The sequence below is a fragment of the Fomitopsis serialis genome (assembly GCF_022376445.1).
Source record: "Fomitopsis serialis strain Sig1Antser10 chromosome Unknown B0H18scaffold_1, whole genome shotgun sequence".
NCBI lineage: Eukaryota > Fungi > Basidiomycota > Agaricomycetes > Polyporales > Fomitopsidaceae > Fomitopsis > Fomitopsis serialis.
Window position 1 is genome coordinate 396,320 of NW_025954961.1, and position 17,827 is coordinate 414,146.

The following is a 17,827-nucleotide window of genomic DNA, read 5'->3' on the forward strand; positions in this document are numbered from 1 at the left end:
CTGGCCCCTCAGAGCCTGTGCAGACCGCAGTATGGGAATCCCTGTGCCACGCCTCGCGACGCAGGTGCTCTGACGTACATCCAGCATCTATCTAAGGTTCTCGATCACTATCCTTGCCCACGAAGCTGATGCTTCCGAGGCATGCGGGCCACCATAGATTGGGGATCAGTCCCGTGGACGTAACTCACTGCCGTCCCAGATATATATTAGGCCCATCCCCAACCTCCCGCCGCGTGCGTCGCCCGTATCGCTACATCATTCGTCACTCTCATCATACATACCGTCCCAGATCATGGCGACGACTCAACAAGTTATGCGTGCAAAGCTGGCGGCGGCGGCGGACCGTCGGCTCCCCGTGAACAGGCCAGCATCCGCAGGGGCGCTCTACAAGAACCACGATGACGGCCATCCACGCAGGCAGGAGCTGCGGAAGATGATCGACAAGGGCATCCTCGAGTGCAACTCGCTCGCGGTCGCCCTAAGAGCGTTGACGGTCTGTAGCAGGCCAGGCCACGCATGTTACTGCCGAAGACGTCTGACGTCTGGCGTTGATGCAGACCATGAAGACTATCGCGGAGAACATCGTAAAGCATCCGCACGAAGAGAAGTACAAGAAGATCAAGAGAAGCAACCCGTCATTCATGCAGGCTGTCGTAGAGCCAAAGGGGCTCTCGAGTTCTTCGTCGAGGCAAGTAATCAATTACGCTCCTCATGTTCAAGAGGGCAGTCGCGCTCACGAGCCTCCGCTCACTGTAGCTGGGATTCCGCGAAAAGGTAACAGGAGACAATCCGGCATCGTAGTGACATCCTGACAATGTTTCCAGGCCATGGATTATCAGACATACCTCGTCTTTCACCGCCAGCACATGCCCGACCTCAAGGTCGGCCTGACGCTCCTCGGCGAAGCGATCGAGCGCGAGATGCCCAAGAGGGAACGCGAAGAGCGCGCCCTCGAGCTCGCCAAAGCCGAAGAGATTGCAGCGAAGGAGAAGGTCTGGCCAGGCTCTCGTTTTCTTCTGTCCACCTCACACTCACGAAGGCTGACCCAGGCGATGAAACACATCATGGACGACCGCAAGACCGTCCAGAAGCGGACGCTAATTGAGACTGCCACCCGCACCCGTGCCCGCGGATCGGTCCCGCCGCCCGCTCCTGTGACACACAGCCCTTCGGTGCAGCCTTTCGTGGGTGAAGGACGCACCCTCGAGGGCCTATAGACGGTCATGAGTGCAGGCGATGCAGGACTGTCATTTACCCCAAGGCAACCGCGAGACATGTCTTGAGGTTGACGCCATTCCTTCCCCCTCTGTATCACGCTCTAGCAGATGAAACGATCTCACAACGGTACTTGCATGGAACATATGGCAACACGCTCAATTGTATTAGCGGAAATGATCGAATGTACAAATACAGTGAAGGATAGACGTGTACGCGCAGTTACAAATCTACAGGATGCACATGGGTTCCTTCAAACGAAGGGAAACTTGGACCGGTCTAGCTTGGAGATAGCTCTCCCCTTCGGTGGCGCGCCAGTTGGAAGAGGTGGCTGAGGAGGGGTAGGGAATCGCGACAAAGCCGTCATGGTAATGCGCGCCGGGTTCTCTTCCGTGGTCGACTTCGTCGCTGGAAGAAAGTCAGTGATCTGGAAGTGACAAGTTAGACAAAGTTCAGACGAACCCGAGTTGTTTTGACCAAACGCCATCGCCTTCTCCATAACGATGCTCATCCGCCTTCCACTGCGCCCCGTCTGCGACGCGGGCGTCGTATTCGAGCGACCCAGCTCGAGACCAAACTGCAAATCGGGCTGCGTCGGAGGCTCGACACTCAACCGCGGAGCCTGTGTGTTCTTCCGAACGTCCACATTGATTCGGCTCATAGGCCTGCTCGAGTCCCGCATAGTCTCCATAGAGTCCCTAGGTGCTACCCTGCGGTAGGCTGCTGGCCTCTCCTCGCCGGGTTCTGCGACAGTCCGCAGTGTCGGGCTCACTGAAGACATCGGTCTTGGCCCGTTAGCGACGGAAGAAGCCCTCCTCAATGCCGCTGGGTGCGATGGCAGCCCCATGCCGGATGTCGGGCGCCCCGAAAGCCCTGCGGGGGCCACAGAAAGCCTAGAGTTCACCGGGGAATGACGCAAGCTACTTGAGCGAGCGGGAGGCGGTGGTGGCTTCAGCATAGATGGATCCGTGGGTTTCGGTGGTGGGATCGTCCGGTTCAGCAGCGACCCGGAGCGAGACCGTCGAACGACGGGCTGTTCCGATTGCTGAGGAAGAGGCGCGACCTTGTCTGCCGCTTCTGCATTGGCGATGTGTGCGAAGACCTGTTCGTGTAGCTGAGCGTGAGTGAACCTGGGCTTGTGTCTAGGCATGTACTGAGGTTGGGCTGGTATAGTAAGTACCAGGACTGGGGGCGCGTAAGACATTCGGACAGAGACAGGTTGGACGACTGTAGGTGTGATCATTTCCCAAAGCTCTTCTTCCTCGCACGTATCGTCGAGCGTATCGCTGAACACCTGATCGTGTAGCTGCGCATGGGTGAACCTAGCCTTGCGCCGGGGAGCGTAGCGTGGTGGTTGAGCTACGGCAGACGCAAATTGTTTCCTGGTCACGACAGGCGCAGGAACCCAGACACGCGGATAGATGGAAAAGTTGGGGTAGACCGCAGGATCTGCAGAGAATGAGCGAATGAGCGAGATGTATATGGAAAGACCCACATATGTCGAAGACCGGATAACAAGTAGTCGCCCCGCTCGAGACCGACTCGCGTACAGGTTCAGACGACAAGGTGCCCGATATAGCAGGATACAGCTCGAAATGAGGATATACGGCAGGGTCTGAACAGGGAAGGTCAGGTACGTCGCATAGACAAAGGAAGGATGTCTCACAGATATCGAGTATAGGGTACCCGTGTCTGCTAGGCTCACGCGCAGTTCCCGCTTCAGCTTGAGGGACTTCTCATTGAAGGAGGGGTAGACAGCGGGGTCTGCATTCAGGTGACATCAGAGGATGTTCCATTGACGACGACGAAACTCACAGATCTCCAGCGCCGGATATCTCATCTCACACAGCATCACCTTCACCTCCCGCCGAGTGTAGCTACTTTCCCCAGCGGCTTCCGGGTAGATATCGAAGGAGGGGTAGACTGCAGGATCTATACGGAAGCCTTCAGTCCGAGGTATCATAGCGACGTCACAGGTTACTCACAGATATTGAAGATGGGATATCTAGCTGCCCTGATGTTGACCTCCCGTCGAACCTCAGACCCTGCAGAGTACCCGTCGGCGAGCTCAGGGTGAAGCATCAGGAAGGGATCCACATCTGTGTCTGCCGAACAACTGTTAGTTGCTTACAGCAGCAAGTACTGCATAATACCTACATGGGCAAGTGTAGATGCAGGAGACAAACTCTAAACCTTGTGTGGTCACACTCGCCTTAGCCTGGACAACAGCCTGAGTTCCGGAGGACGATCTGACGACAGGGTAGATATGATCCAGGTTGTGAGGATATACCGCTGGATCTGTTATACGTTAGGACGCCGCGTTACCATACGAGGCTGAAGTCACTACATAAGTCAAGGAGGATATGCGATGGCCAAGGATACATCAACAGCGAGGGTGTTGCACAGCAGCGCGACCGAAGGATATATCTTGTCTAGGCTATGCGGGTAGACAGCGGGATCTGGGCTGAGGTCAGAAGCACGTCCACGGCCTGCGATATGGATACCTACACAGGTCGAATTGCGGATAGCCACATCAAGCGCAGTGGAGATGGTCTTCGCATTCGCGTCACCGGGTCGTTGGTGAACCGTCCCGAGAAAGGATAAAAGACTCGAGGTTCCGAGGATACACAGCAGGGTCTGTGAACGCTCAGTGTCGTACCGATGGAATGGACGGGTCACGTACAGATAACAAGTGACGGGTAGACAGCCGGGAGGTCGACAATGAAGCTGCGCGCACTGTCCTCGTTGATTCCATGCGCCGGATAAATGCTACGAAGACTGTGGGGTACACGGCAGGGTCTATGGTACCATCTTCAAATCAGGTCTGATGGAACGAGGGAACGTCACATACACAAGTCAAATGTCGGGTACTGCGAAGCCAACTTGATGTGGACCTTGGACTTCTCCGTCTTCGTGATGCCTACCACAAAAGCAGCTGCCTTGCCTCGCTCTTACGACAGCAGGATCTATCCGCGAGCGACGTCAGAGGCCTCCCATCAATACAAACCTGAAGCGCGTACATATATCGAAGTGGGGATATACCACAGCTGCACGCACAGGCCGCTCAGTCGTGTCCTTGACCCGTGTCGCCGGATAGATGGAAACCATGCTGTGAGGGTAGGCTGCCGGATCTATCACAGCTGTCCAGTGTTTTCTCCGACCTCGGTGACGGTGCACTCACAGATGTCGAACACAGGATACGCAGCCGTCAGCTTCGTGACGACACCCTTGGACGCGGATTCCATTTTCACATCCGGATAGATCTTCTCCAGGCTCCCAGGGTAGACGGCGGGATCTGTGGTCATCATCAGCCTCACGGCAGCTATTGCGAACGAGAACTGCGTACACAGGTCGAAGCAGGGATAGCGAGCAGCAAGTTTCACCTGAATCACGGGCTTCACCGCAGCCGCAATTGAGGGTTGGAGCTCCGTTTCTCTCTGTGCCTTTGCAGGGTAGATATCAAAGTGAGGGTACACTGCGGGGTCTGTAATACGTCGCGTTTAGCGCGATCTCCAATGCTCGACGCGTAGTGGACCTACAGAGGTTGAACGCAGCATACGATCCCTTCAGCACCACAGGTCTCTCCTTGTCCTTCTTCGTAGGCACAATGCTGACCGCAGCGGGATAAAGGTCAAAAGCAGGATACGCCGCGGGGTCTTCCACGGCGTCAGCTAACACGCAGCCATCACAGACACATCACTCACAGAGGTTGAAGTACGGATACTTCGCCGCGATCGGGTCCTGCCGCTCCGCCTGCGCCTGGTACGGCCAGACGTGCTTCCACATAGTGTTCGGAGCCTCGTAGTACGGGAAGACCATACGAGACGGCGGTGGCGGGGGAGGAGGAGCGGTGGCCTGCTTGGCCGGAACCGGGCTCGGACGACGCTCACGCACGCTGTAGTAAGGGAACACCAGCAGGGAAGCCGGCTGCGCCTTCTCCTGAGGCTCCAGCGGCTCCTCCGCGCCCTCTCTACCGATGTACGGCCAGGTAAACTTCCACCTGTTCCCAGAGAGGCGGTAGTGAGGGAAGCGTGCGTTCGACGGTTGGACCTCCTCCTGAGGCTTGGCCTCCTCGTCCACGTACTCCCCACCGACGTACGGCCAGACGAACTGCCAGTTGGCCCCGCAAAGGCGGTAGTACGGGAAGAGCATGTTCGACACCGCGGATTCTTCCACGGGCGACTCGCGTTGCCTGAACGGCAGCGGAGATGAGGGCGCACTGAGCATGCGCGCGCCAAGGTCGGGAGAGCCTACGCGGAACTCGCTGAATGCTGGGGAGACGGGGTAGGAGGGTGCGCCCCACGAGGTCGCAGTTGCCGGTGTGAGAGGAACACTCAACATACCACGATCGGCCAATCCGGGCGACGCAGCACGAGAGGACGGCTCGTAATGCACTGGGGAAGCGGGCCAAGATGCTGGGCCCCAGGATGTCGCGGTAGATGGCGTCGCCGGACGACTTGACATAGCCCGTCCACCGAGATCGATGGAGGCCGCATAACCAGAACGTAAACTAACCGGAGATCCTGGGTACGAAGGGGCACCCCAACTGGTCGCAGTCATGGGCGTCATTGGCCGACTGAACGTGGCCCTATCCGCGAGATCAACGGACGGTGCGTAGTCAGAGGAGGCATACATCGGAGACTGTGGGTAGGATGGGGGACCCCAGCTCGTGGCAGTCATGGGCGTCACTGGCCGACTGAACTCTGCTCTGTCTGCCAGATCCACGGATGGGGCATAGTCGGAGTAACCGTAGACGGGTGAAGGCGGGTAGGACAACGGCGCACCCCAGCTCGTAGCTGTCGTGGGTGTGGGAGGTGCATCGGAGAGTTGACGACGTGCGAGGTCGGGCGAAGGGAGCCGCCACGACTCCGAATCATATCCGTCGTCTACGTCGTAGTCCGGGGGACCAAGCGAGACACGGACCACGCATAATCGTCAAGGTTCATCACGGACTCATCATCCTCCATTTCGGCAATCGGGATGTCAACCAGCGTGTTAGGCATGTTCGCAGCATCCAAGCTCGTCTGCCCTGTCGCAGCCAACGGGCTCGGAGCGGTCTTCGCGCTTGCACGCCATTCAGAGACATAGTTGGCAACATCCTTCCGTGCGGTCTTCGGCTCCTCTTCCTGCGCGATGGGCGACAACACTCGATATTGTGCTTCAGACAGTGGACTCTGCGGGGAATCATTCCGCGGGGGCTTCACCGTCGACATCATAGTCGATGAGTCGAAACGGTCTAATAGCGACAGCTTCTTAGGGACCATCCGAGGCGCTTTCGTTTGCTGCACAATGGAAATGTTTTCCAGCTGGTCATCCGCCTGTTCGTCCAGGAAAGTCGTCCTGCTATCTCCCCTCCAGTGCGTCAAGGATGGACGGTGAGAGTGACCAACCACAGATTGTGGTACATCTGCAAAGTCCTTCTTGGGGGTCGCTACCCAGGAGTCGTACCAGCGTGCCTTGCTGAAGTCAATGTCAAATTCGATCTGACCGCTGATGGGCAGCTGAGGCTGTTGCATGCCAGTACCGCGGACATCAAACAGATGGGACCACAGCAGCTGCCAAGACTCGTCTGTGATGCGTGGGTACAAGGAGATTCCATTGTGGGTCGTCTGCAGGTAGAGGCACAGGCCTGCCGTGCTGGGGAAGCTGAACTCGCGGGCGATTGCGCCGAGTTGGCCGCCCATCTACATGCCCCCTGTCATAAATACAACTGCATCGAAGAACCGAATACTCACCGTTGGAACAGTGGCATGAGGATACCCTGGGAGAGTCGGTTGGGTGACCCCGAGGAGAGGGTATGTCCCAGGTGGCCATGCTCCGTCGAGAACGACTGCGGAGGTATCACGACGACAAGCCATTTGATCAGGCTCCTCTGGGGGACCCGCTCGCGGATGTCTCGAAGCCCCGAGCTAATGTAAGATACAGAGGGCTGCCTGCGGAAATAAGGAGTGGAAGTCTCGGCCGCAGATGCTTGCGGTGCGATGGGGTCAGAATCAGCACGTCTGTACCATGAACGGGGGCAGAGCGGAAGGGCTGTCCGAGGAATTCGCTGTCGGTGTCCGGAGGCGTGAGCGGTTGCACTACGCGGGGTAGGTCGAACGGAGAGGGCTTGTTGTACGGGTTGTGCAGAAGGTGGGACATGTCCGTGACCGAAGAAAATTAGGTGGTGGAAGGAAAGGAGGTAGCCTCTGAACGGCGGTCGCTGGCTAGCAGCGGGAGGTGGTGAGGCAGGGGACCGGAACTGCCTATAAGTATAGACTGCGGGCTGCTTCAGCCTGACGTGATACGGATCAGTCAGTGCAGTGGGAACGCACGTTGGTAATCCCCAGGGAGACCGCGTCAATCCGTTCTGTTTGCCTGACAAAGTGCACCGCACGCCCGAGAACGAAGACCAGCTCGAGGGAGAAGGACGAAGACGAGGAACTTCAACTCGGCCAGCGCGTCGCGACGCTCCCACTCCCGCTCTCCCTCCGGCCCGCCCGCCGGTGGCCATGGCAGCATCCACTCCGACTGCCTTTTCCGGAACTCGATCGCACAACAGCACGTGCAGCAGCCGACGCGTCGCCACACACGCGCCCGTGTACATGCCCTGGCCGCACCCAGCCATCCGCCACAGCCGTCTCGTCTCCGTTCTTTACTTCGCCACAATGAGCATGGACAGCAGACTGCCCAGGCTGCGGCTCACCAGAAAGACAAGGCGACGGCCTACCAGTCCATTCTCACTGACCTGCTTGCGCGTCCCGACCAGGCCACCCTTGCTCAGGATCTCCATATCCTTGTCGAGAATGTCGTCCAAGACAGCACAGGTCTCGTCATCGGGCGACAGGTACTCTCAGAGCTGGTTAAGGCGCTGGAAGCCGGCGTCGTGCTGGACGTCGACTTGAGGAAGCAGATCGTCCAAGATACTCTGGATATCATTCAACCTCGGATAGTGAGCTACGAAGAGCAGGTGAGTCTCGACACAACCCGCTCCCTTAGCTGTAATGAACTCTGTGGCAGGTCAACTCGCTTCGCTTCCAACTTGCTGACATCCTGGAAGCGGACCACTCATGGAGCGAAGCGGCTCGCGTGCTCATGGGCATATCGCTGGACGCGGGTCAGCGGTGAGTAGTAAACCTTGCCTTTGAGTACAATCGTTAAGACATTGTTCCAGAGCAACCGAGGACAAGTTCAAGATCCTCCTGCGTATCGTCCGTCTTCTGCTCGAGGACGAGGACTCCGTACAAGCCGAGACATACTACAATCGCGCAGCGCTCCTAGCACCGTCAACACAAGACAAAGAAGCCCTACTTTCGTTCAAGCTCTGTCAAGCACGGATCAGTGACTATTCACGGAAGTTCCTGGAAGCTGCGGCCAGGTACCATGAATTGAGTTGGGTCACCGAGATCGACGAAGACGACCGTGCACACATGCTGTATGTGCTTCCATACAATTTATCCTACCGACATGCTGAACGCCATGACACAGATCCGCTGCAGTGACTTGCGCAGTCCTCGCACCAGCCGGTCCCAACCGATCCCGCATGCTCGCCTCGCTCTGCCGTGACGAGCGCACGGCCGAACTGCCCTCCTACAACATCCTCCTCAAAATGTTCCATGACCGCATCCTCCGCGCCGCCGAGATCAAGGACTTCGAGGGCACCCTGAAGCCCCACCAGCTCGCAAAGATCGCCCCGTCCTCCAACGACCGGCTCGCATCTGCCATATCAGACGACAACGACGTGCACGACCCCACCGCGAGCAAACGTACCGGCCCGTCTACGGTGCTCGATCGCGCCGTGATGGAGCACAACCTCCTCGCCAGCTCCAAGATCTACAACAACATCACGTTCAGCGGCCTAGGCGCCCTCCTCGACCTGACGCCCGGCGCCGCAGAGACGATGGCGCGCAGGATGATCGAGCAGGGCCGTCTGAAGGGCTCGATAGACCAGGTCGAGAAGCTCATCGTGTTCGAGTCTTCGCACGACGAGGACGATGCGCAGGGCAAGGCCGGTGGGTTGGGCGACGTGGAGCAGACGGCGGAAGACACCGGTGCGCCGTTCACCAAGCGTTGGGACATGCAGATCCGCATCACAGCCGCGAACGTGAGTGCAAGCATATATCATAGTTGACTCCTCCTAATCGTCTGGTAAACGTAGGTCGAATCTATCGTGCAGCATCTAACGGAGAAGGGTCTTGTAACATTCGAAGCGCAAGCATAACGTCGATGAGGATTGCCTGTACCATAGATAGCATGACAGCGGTGCGAGTAACGACGAGGAGTCCAGATTGTCTGTGCAATAGTACATCGTGTGCTGGGATATTACAATGATGATCACCCTTCCACTCGCCGCCGCTTCCTGGCACGTTCCCGTTTTGCCTCGAACTCGTGCCACTCGCCTTCCATGGTGTGCAGGCTGTCACACCAGTAAGACATCTGCGTAGAGAAACGACGACAGCCACACTTACTTGGTCGGTGCAGAAGGACGTGGCTGTTCCTCTTTGAAGTATGGTGCTTCGAGAGCCTCCAGGGCAGTGACTCGTTTGGCAGGATCGTACGTGAGAAGACGTTCCGCCAAGTCGAGTCCAGCAGGCGACAGCCATCTAAGTGTCGCGATAGTTTAGTTTAGGACTAGGACGAGTCGCGCATGAGACGTACTTCTCGAACAACTGACGGAAGTGGTCGGGGACGACTTCCTTCGGTTTCACGAGTTCGTACCAAGGCAAGCTGGTCATCCCCGGCCACTGCTCTACCACAGGCGTGCCAACGATCCGGTAGATCACGTCTAGTTGATGGATCTCGTCGTTGCCCTGAAACACAGGCTTCTTCGTGAAGAGCTCCAGCATGATACACCTGGGAATGATAAGCGCTCATAGACATCGAGGACATCGAGCATACTCACCCTGCACTCCACATATCAACCTCAGGGCCATACACCGTTGTTCCGAAGAGGAGTTCTGGCGGCCTGTACCATAGGGTAATGACACGGTTCGTATAGTCACTCTTGCGACGCTTCTGGTAGAAGCGTGCCAGCCCAAAGTCCCCGAGTTTCAGGACCCCAGCGTTGTTGATGAGGATATTGGAGCCCTTGATATCCCGATGGATGACACCCTTGCGATGCAGGTATGCCAAACCGGCCAACATCTGCTGACAGAACGACTTCAGATGCGCATCTGTGAACGCAAATTGTGTCTGCGACAATATGCCAGTCAAATCATGATCCATGTACTCGAAGACCATGAATAGGGAACCTTTTGATTTCCGCGTCAATTGACAATATGAGCGGATATGAAGTGTCACGCACCGTTGGATACCATCATTTCATACAAGGACACGATGTTATCGTGTCGCAAGGACTGTAGGAGCTTGATCTCGCGCATGGCCGTCACCGGGAACCCGTCTCGTTCGGCCTCCATGCGAATCTTCTTGAGAGCAACGACAATCCCGCTGCTAGTATTCCGCGCCTTCCACACCTGCCCGAAGGTGCCTTCGCCGACTTGGTTGAGGCAGTCGTACACTCCATATCTAACCGGAGTCGGGGGCCTAGTAACACCTGGGGTAGCCGGGTCTTGCTCTCGGTGTGACATCGTCATATCTGGTCGTCGATCCTCAGCTCTATTGGCCATCCGCTGCGGCGTCTCCCGGGACGACATTGTTTGAACATCTGCATGATCCATGGTTCGCCATTTATCGCACTGCCATGTGTCTTCGACACATCTCCCCGAGGAGACAACCGAGACGAAGTATGACCATTCTGGAGAGATGCAGAATGTTTCTGAGCATCTCGAGAAGACCGAGCAGACGAGGATAGCGCAGCGGACCCTGACGAGCGTTCAGGCGCTGCTTCCGGCTCATCCTCGTCCTCTCCAGGAAAGAATCGCTTCAACGCGGAATTGGTCTGACCGATGGGTTTGAAGCCTGCTTTTTTGGTTGAGATCAGCTGTGGGGCTGATACACGGCGCGACTCCTCCGGGCTACGATGGAGTTCATCATGACCCGCAGCGGTACTAGCTGTCGTCCGGCTTGGTGGCGGCATATCAGACGCCCTGGAATCCCGGTCTTGTCGTCTCTCGTCTCCCGATCGCTTGCCTTGGTACGGAGGTGAAGGAGACCGCTGAGCATCGCTGATCAGATGGTGGATGGGTCCACATAAACCAACCACTTACTGGGCCCCTTCTATGTGCCCGTGGAGGTGAAGGATCGCGAAGAAGACGCAGCTTGGCAGCATCAGACAGGTCCGGTCTCGTGCTTGTCGGCAGACGATGGACAGTACGACTGCGCTGTCTTGGACTTGACGAGGACTTCGGCTCCTGCTCCTGCTGAGGCTCGGGCTGATAGTTCTACTTCTGCCCCTTCCCCACTTCCCGATATCAGTTGGTGAACGATGGGGACTGCTCCGGCCACGGCTATCGGGACTGCGAGACCATGATGGCGATTGAGAGTATCGCTACGCGCATTGCCATTTTCTTGCCACGTCGAGCGGAGGGACTAGACTACGGCCGGGAGGACTGTCGAGACGACGTCGAGGCCGTGGGCGTCGATGGACGGGGAGCGTCCACGAGAAGACCGCCTTGAGTAGTAGGAGTCCGCTGGGGACCGTGATCGCCCTCGTGAAGGCGACCGCCGCTGCTTACGTTTACTAGGCCGGCTGCTCTGCTTGGCTGACTGTGCACTGTCTCTTCGCGTCCAGCTAGTTGGTTGTAAATACAGAGTGACAGCAACAAGATATGTTCGGGAAAACACGCACTTGTTCAACTGACTATCATCCGCTCTCCAATCCCGCTTCTGCTGCTTGCTCTTCTTCCCCTTCCCATTTTTGTGGCGAGAGTTTTTCTTGGAGCTGTTCTGACGTTGAGGCGGGTCGCCGCGGCCAACGGGTTTCCACGATGCGGCGGGCTCCCATGAACGTTCATCCCCTACAGAATGACGAACATGAGCATGAACAAACAATATGAGTGGTGAGGAATATCCTGACGTGGTGTGGGCTGGTCTCGAGGACTCCCTCGCCGGTCAGAACCACCAACATCTCTTCGTGGCCAACCAGAATCTCGCCTGTCTTCACCGTATCTGCTACGACCTCTCTCACTCTGATGATTACGCATGTCATCTTCCGGCCCTTCGCCGTGTCTACCACCTCTGTCATGTCTTGAAGGCCATGAAGACGACTCCTGACGTGAGCTTTGTTCATAGCCATACCCACGCCCGGAACCATTGTGGGGCGGGTCTCTGTCGTGTTCATCTCTGCTGCGACGGTCATCCTTCGCAGAGAAGGCAGCCCGACTGTGTGATGACTGGGGGTCTCCCGACCGCCGGTCGTCTGCATCGCGACGACCGCGCGAGGACGACGCTTCTTCCATGTCGTCGATAGCGAGCAAAAGGGTGGTTGATGTTCTCAGAGGCGAGTGAGGGGGCCGAGCAAGATTCGCAGGTCGAAGATGGGAGCAAGGCTGCCAAAGCAGATGTGGCACAGAGCAACGGTGAGCTCAGGTGCGTTGAGGCACTCGACGGCCAGCCCGAGGATGATGGTGGTCGTGTTTGAGCGCACAGAGTTTGAGAGCAAAGTGGTGGAGCAGTGAAGCCGGACGTTCGGACGCTCGCGTAACGTGTCGTGACGGTGGGCGTAGACTTGACGGTCAAAGGCTCCCCCTGAGGACCCCGCCGATGCAACGAACAATGGCACTAGCTGAAGCTCACTTCGTGAGCAGCTAGCATTCGATATCACTCAGACACATAAACAAACTGCAGCAATTGAGCAGGCGGCGGCAGCGTGGAATCGAAGACGCATCAGCACAGCGTTCACCACGGGCAGCCGGGGCGAAAATTTACGACTTACATTCTGACGACTTGTCCTGCGCTGTCAGGTTGCACCTGAACGCCAGAAACAAGATGTCTCGTACAGCAAGGGGCGACGGGACGGCCAATGCGGATGTAAGGTCCACCACGGGTAAGTGGGAGGACGAGAGAGGTAACCCCAACTCTCGCGGCCACAGGCATTGATTTCCACCGACAGCACGCCTATCAACGCGCACACAATCTACCTGCCTCTGCGTAACATCGCAGAGCATACGACGTAAGCCATTCAGGAGTCATCGAGCGAGACCGAGTCAACTCGATTGTCCAAGTGGAGGTAACAGAGAGAAATGGAATGCTCAGTAGATTGTAGTCTAAGTGTGTATACGTGTTGCCACCGCTACGTGTGGCGGCCACCGCAGTGGTCGGACTACTTTCTGATCACGTCGCCATATACTGCAGTAGCGTCCAATACTTCTAGCACTGAGTCTCGGCCCACAAACTTAATCGCTTCCGGTATCGTACAGCAGACGGTATTCATAAAAGGAGAAGCTCCGGCCAAACTACGATATGTAAGTGTACACTAATTAGAAACCCCGACAGCGAACGAAAACATACATGCAACGGGGCACCGATCTCATTGTACAGGGCAGTCAGTCCCCGGCCTCTGGGTCTCACCGCTCGCATGCCTAGCCAACTGATATTGCAGGAAGAGACCCGCAAAGTTGACACGTCTTGACTGAGCTTCGGAATTGCGCTTCATGATGTTCTCGGCATTCATCAGTCTCGAAAACCCGCTAGAACCGCGAGCAGGACCAAACAGCTGTCTCGCGATGTTAGCTCGGTGTTATTTTCCAGCAAAAGCAAGTGCGCGCACCTTGACCGTAGTGTCGATGCCGCTTACGGCGACAAGAGGCAGATGTGGGTGTCCTTCAATGACATTCACGACGCTGCCGTCTCCTTCCAGGATGTCATGCAGCTGACCAGTGGCCTTACGCCAGATGAACAGGTTGCCGTCGTCCGAGCCTGACGCAACGTATTCATCTTGCGGACCAAGGAAGTTCACTATAGGCCATGATCAGTAAATGGAACAGTGGATGAGCGCGCACGACATACCGTCCTTCACAGTCTCGACATTGCATGCACCAGTAAATCGAGCACGAGGATACACGATCGGGACCTCCGAAGTCGATGCCATTGGGAAATTGTTTGCTCTGGCGTGGTTGTCATCATCATCGCCTTCCTCGCCCTCTTCGTCTTCGTCTTCGCCTTCATCTTCGTCCATGCCAAGTCCATGATGTCAATGCCCATGTTGCCACCTAGGGCTCGGAATCGGTATCTGCGGTCAGGTCCTCCGTCATCAGTCGCTCAATGTCTTCGTCCATCTCCGTATCCCTGCGGTGGATGGTCGTAGGGTCATTGCTGACGCTTCGGACGGAGACGAGTGTGCCGATTGCCAGAGACGTTGATTCGATGGCACACAGAGCCTCCGCTACCCAAGACTCGGAGCCGGATCATCGTGCGTCGATACAAGTAGACGGCATCCGAGCTGTACGCTGTGCGTCCGTGATCAGCCTCCGATGAGCACACGACAAGGTCGGGCAAACTCACAGAGCAGCACCTATGTTACTCGGTCAACCTTCTCCTCCACCGGGCAGTTCTGCACTTACCTCGTGACCGTTCGTACATGACATCTTGGCTCCAGTGATGTGCTCGTAGCCTTTCGACTCGCCCGGTCCCCGCGCCGCCCGCCCAAACCGCCTCACACACGTCGTAACGTCATCTGAGTCGGGCAGCATGCCCCATTCCTCCTTCATTATTCGTCCCGCATGTCGTCTGTCGAACAGATATCCCTGCACGACTTGATTAGAACGTCGCATGGAGGATGAACATACGAACACACTTACGTACTGGGACTCACCAGCAACCACGAATTGGTACGGAGTGAGCGGGGACAGAGCGATCGTGTTCAGTTGGTGGCTCAACCTGACAAGCGGCGCAGGACAGTTTCCAGATGCGCAGATATGCGGGACGCGCAGGTCGTGTTGCCTCACTGTCCCATCCTGTAATCGCAACGGCACAGTCAGAAACAGGACAGAAGCACAGCGAAAGGCGGGGCATGTACACACCTCTCCGACTGTTAGGAACATATCTGGGCTCTCCTCCGTGACGATTCGCTTCACCCTGCCACTGTGGCACCGCAGCGCCTTCACGTTCGCCTGGCTGCTCGTGTACTCCGTTTCGCCGGAGTACTTCGTAGATGGACGGCCGCTCCTATGTCAGATATCCTGACCTGCCGGTCCGCCGCCACGGTCGCTCTGCATCCACGGCCCAATGAGCGGCACTCCCTGATGAAAGGGTAGGAAAGTGTACTGACATTCGCGTAGAGTGTGGCAACATGTGCGCGTTGAAGATGTTGCCCCGGTGCCCGGTGTATATTACGGTCTCGCATTTGAACGGATAGTCTTCGGACGTCTCCCTGAATCCATCCGCCATACCCTCACCCTATCCAGCACGCCGCCGCATCAGCCTCAGCGCATTCGGAAGCGTCCCGAATACCACGCACGTAGTGTCATCGCCGCCGGAGATCAACAGTTCCCCGTCCTTCGCCCAAGACAGCGCATTCACGCATCTGTCGATCCGGATGGGCCCAGCGCTCACTATGACATGCGCGAACTGCAAGATCGGCAGCAACGCACCCCGTATGCCCGTGACGATCGTCGCCCAGCACGTTTACCCTGTCCAGGGGCTGCTGTAGCGAAGCGGAGAGGAGCCGTCGTTTCCGTCGCGTTGAGGATGTCAAGGAAGGGATGGACGTCGAAGGCGACGATGTAAGGCCGAACAGATGTTGGGTCATTGTCGGTTGTAAGACTGGGGGCCACAGTGCCTATCAAATACGGATACCTGAGTATGGTGTCAGTGTCACGGTGGAAGACGACAAGGGCCAAGAACAACGCCCAGCGGCTCGGGGTCGGAAGCTCTGAGAAAGATTCAAAGCGGTGGAGCCACACCCGGCGCAAGGCCTCCATGATGGTGCGCATTGCGCAGTGACGACGCTCAGCCGATGCCACACCGCGCCCAGTGTCATGCCTATAGCTCAGACTGGCGCGTATACGACCTGCATTCACACACACGTTTAGTTCCGAACTCAGCATCAGGGTCCATGTCATGGATCGTGTAACATTAAAGGACATCCGTATGCGATGGTGCGATAACACTTGCGAGAGTTATAGTACAGGAGGCTCGTGTCAAACAAACGAAACTGGGAGGGGAACCAAAGCGAATCTAGCCGTTGCTCAGCCACCCTGCGCCCGTCTAACGGCTTACTTTGCCTTGGCAAAGCCGACAGCGTCCTTGCCGACGTCGTACACCGTGTAGTACTTCCGGAGGAAGACGTCACCGACGATCCAGAGAGAACCGCCGCCAGGCATCTGGATGTCCATGGGAGTGAACGATGACATGCACGTCCCTTGCACCTCCAGGATGTAGTCGGTGCCCTTCAGTGCGTAGTCCTTGCCGTCGAACGTGAAAGTGAGGTCCGGAAGGTCCGGCACCTTAGCGCAGTCCACGGTGTACTGGCCGTTCCAGGACTTGGTCGCTCCGATCTGGGTGTTGATCATCTCCGCCATATCAGTGGGTAGCGCGATCAGCGAAGTACCTGCAGACGGTCAGCACCGCGTGTATGTACTTAAGCGAAGAGTGTCGTACCAGTGTCGATGGCGGCACCAGTGTTCTCCAACTCAAGCGAGTCATCGCCCAGGGCAACCTTCTCAAGCTCGACCTCCCAGTATGCCTTGCGACGCACGGGAACGTAGTGGATGTCACCGCTGTATGCGGCGACGTCAACACCGCCGAAAATGGCCTCGCCACCATCAGCCTCAGACGAGCCGAGGCGGAAGGAGAAGACTGGTGAGTCAACAAGACCCTCGTCGATCATGCTGTAGAAGGGAGGCGTGATGTGGTTAACCGAGATGGTGTTGTAGGCAAGGCCAAGGATGCCGTCGAACCTGAATTAGTTGTATCAGTATACCAAGGAAATCCTCCTGTAACCAGTTACTCACTTGCCGAACGCGAACGCGAGTCCAGGCTCCTTGGTTGCCTCGGCGAAGTCCTGGTGCTTGATGGTGATGTCACCAATGGTCAACGTGTCTTGCGACACGAAGCCCTCCATGGAGCCCGAGCCATACTGGATTGAGAACTCTGTGCCATTCGCCTTGTAGGTCGACGACGAGCCCGACTCGTACTTGGCGTGGAGGAAGCACGCGATGGAGGTGCACTTGCTGCTGGGCACCCAGAGGTTGCTCGAGCTAGGTACGGCGTCAGGGCGCATCGTTGAGCACAATGTGGACGAGACCTACCCAGTGTCGAGAATGACCTTGAACGACTGGGGAGGCGAGCCGAGGGTGATCTCAGCGAAGTACTGCGCATTGAGGTAGTCTGCGCAATTCGTGAGTCCGCGTTGGGCTATATGCGCGCGTCGTATGACGTACTGCTCAGGGGCACGCTGTGACCGCCCTGGAGGACATCCTCCTGCGTCCAGAGCAGCTCCTCGCCGTCCTCGCTGTGTGTTGGGCGTGCGAGACGGACATTGCGACCAACGCCGCCAGCGCCGAAGATGGGCTGTTGCTGCTGGTTGCCACCATACTTCTCAGCAAGGTACGCGGCCTCCAGCTCGGGGCTGCTGGGGGTGCGGGGGATCTTGTTGAGCTTGAGCTTGTGGATGCCACCCGCCGCAGCAGCGAGAGGCAGGAGCAAGAGGGGAGCAGCCTTGAGCAACATGGTGGGAGGGAGGAGAGAGGCAGGCAGCTGCGTAACCACTCCCCGTCTCGCGCTGTAAATGCTT

The 17,827-nt window shown here is 57.2% G+C and overlaps 7 protein-coding genes across 7 annotated transcripts; 2 read left to right on the forward strand and 5 right to left on the reverse strand.

Annotated features, from left to right (window-relative positions):
- Positions 1 to 292: 292 nt before the first annotated feature.
- On the forward strand, positions 293 to 1,217 carry B0H18DRAFT_1112325 (uncharacterized protein; the record flags this gene model as incomplete). The annotated part of the gene is made up of 5 exons (XM_048032797.1): positions 293 to 493; positions 558 to 692; positions 757 to 774; positions 825 to 992; positions 1,050 to 1,217. 5 exons carry the CDS (start codon positions 293 to 295, stop codon positions 1,215 to 1,217), a joined length of 690 nt encoding a protein of 229 aa, XP_047900963.1.
- Positions 1,218 to 1,468: 251 nt separating this feature from the next.
- B0H18DRAFT_1112326 (uncharacterized protein) lies at positions 1,469 to 7,356 on the reverse strand (the record flags this gene model as incomplete). The annotated part of the gene is made up of 19 exons (XM_048032798.1): positions 1,469 to 1,623; positions 1,678 to 2,317; positions 2,396 to 2,664; positions 2,711 to 2,830; positions 2,902 to 2,979; positions 3,031 to 3,147; positions 3,201 to 3,320; positions 3,373 to 3,433; positions 3,724 to 3,852; positions 3,899 to 4,014; positions 4,067 to 4,159; positions 4,236 to 4,346; positions 4,397 to 4,510; positions 4,562 to 4,699; positions 4,755 to 4,871; positions 4,920 to 6,081; positions 6,135 to 6,852; positions 6,951 to 7,185; positions 7,224 to 7,356. The coding sequence occupies 19 exons, from the start codon at positions 7,354 to 7,356 to the stop codon at positions 1,469 to 1,471; spliced, it is 4,626 nt and encodes a 1,541-aa protein (XP_047900964.1).
- Positions 7,357 to 7,888: 532 nt separating this feature from the next.
- Positions 7,889 to 9,415, forward strand: B0H18DRAFT_866598 (uncharacterized protein; the record flags this gene model as incomplete). Its single annotated transcript, XM_048039792.1, has 5 exons — positions 7,889 to 8,164; positions 8,215 to 8,318; positions 8,357 to 8,629; positions 8,683 to 9,298; positions 9,353 to 9,415. Coding segments are annotated over 5 exons (1,332 nt in total), but the record flags the coding sequence as incomplete, so codon positions are not given.
- On the reverse strand, positions 9,278 to 10,781 carry B0H18DRAFT_1090990 (Pkinase-domain-containing protein; the record flags this gene model as incomplete). Its single annotated transcript, XM_048032276.1, has 5 exons — positions 9,278 to 9,610; positions 9,663 to 9,797; positions 9,853 to 10,047; positions 10,097 to 10,445; positions 10,499 to 10,781. The coding sequence occupies 5 exons, from the start codon at positions 10,779 to 10,781 to the stop codon at positions 9,529 to 9,531; spliced, it is 1,044 nt and encodes a 347-aa protein (XP_047900966.1). The 3' UTR covers positions 9,278 to 9,528.
- Positions 10,782 to 11,499: 718 nt separating this feature from the next.
- On the reverse strand, positions 11,500 to 12,783 carry B0H18DRAFT_5058 (uncharacterized protein). Its single transcript, XM_048038354.1, has 3 exons — positions 12,170 to 12,783; positions 11,942 to 12,110; positions 11,500 to 11,884 (listed from the first exon to the last, which is right to left on the reverse strand). Exons 1-3 carry the CDS (start codon positions 12,549 to 12,551, stop codon positions 11,683 to 11,685), a joined length of 753 nt encoding a protein of 250 aa, XP_047900967.1. The 5' UTR covers positions 12,552 to 12,783; the 3' UTR covers positions 11,500 to 11,682.
- A 558-nt stretch (positions 12,784 to 13,341) lies between these two features.
- B0H18DRAFT_965804 (WD40-repeat-containing domain protein) lies at positions 13,342 to 16,040 on the reverse strand. Its single transcript, XM_048043286.1, has 12 exons — positions 15,684 to 16,040; positions 15,551 to 15,616; positions 15,483 to 15,489; positions 15,362 to 15,459; positions 15,278 to 15,302; positions 15,114 to 15,236; positions 14,892 to 15,047; positions 14,655 to 14,837; positions 14,412 to 14,559; positions 14,101 to 14,259; positions 13,862 to 14,049; positions 13,342 to 13,807 (listed from the first exon to the last, which is right to left on the reverse strand). The coding sequence occupies exons 1-12, from the start codon at positions 15,839 to 15,841 to the stop codon at positions 13,622 to 13,624; spliced, it is 1,497 nt and encodes a 498-aa protein (XP_047900968.1). The 5' UTR covers positions 15,842 to 16,040; the 3' UTR covers positions 13,342 to 13,621.
- Positions 16,041 to 16,141: 101 nt separating this feature from the next.
- On the reverse strand, positions 16,142 to 17,792 carry B0H18DRAFT_965806 (aspartic peptidase A1). The gene is made up of 5 exons (XM_048043287.1): positions 17,475 to 17,792; positions 17,343 to 17,421; positions 17,046 to 17,291; positions 16,693 to 16,991; positions 16,142 to 16,642 (listed from the first exon to the last, which is right to left on the reverse strand). The coding sequence occupies exons 1-5, from the start codon at positions 17,761 to 17,763 to the stop codon at positions 16,308 to 16,310; spliced, it is 1,248 nt and encodes a 415-aa protein (XP_047900969.1). The 5' UTR covers positions 17,764 to 17,792; the 3' UTR covers positions 16,142 to 16,307.
- Positions 17,793 to 17,827: the final 35 nt, after the last annotated feature.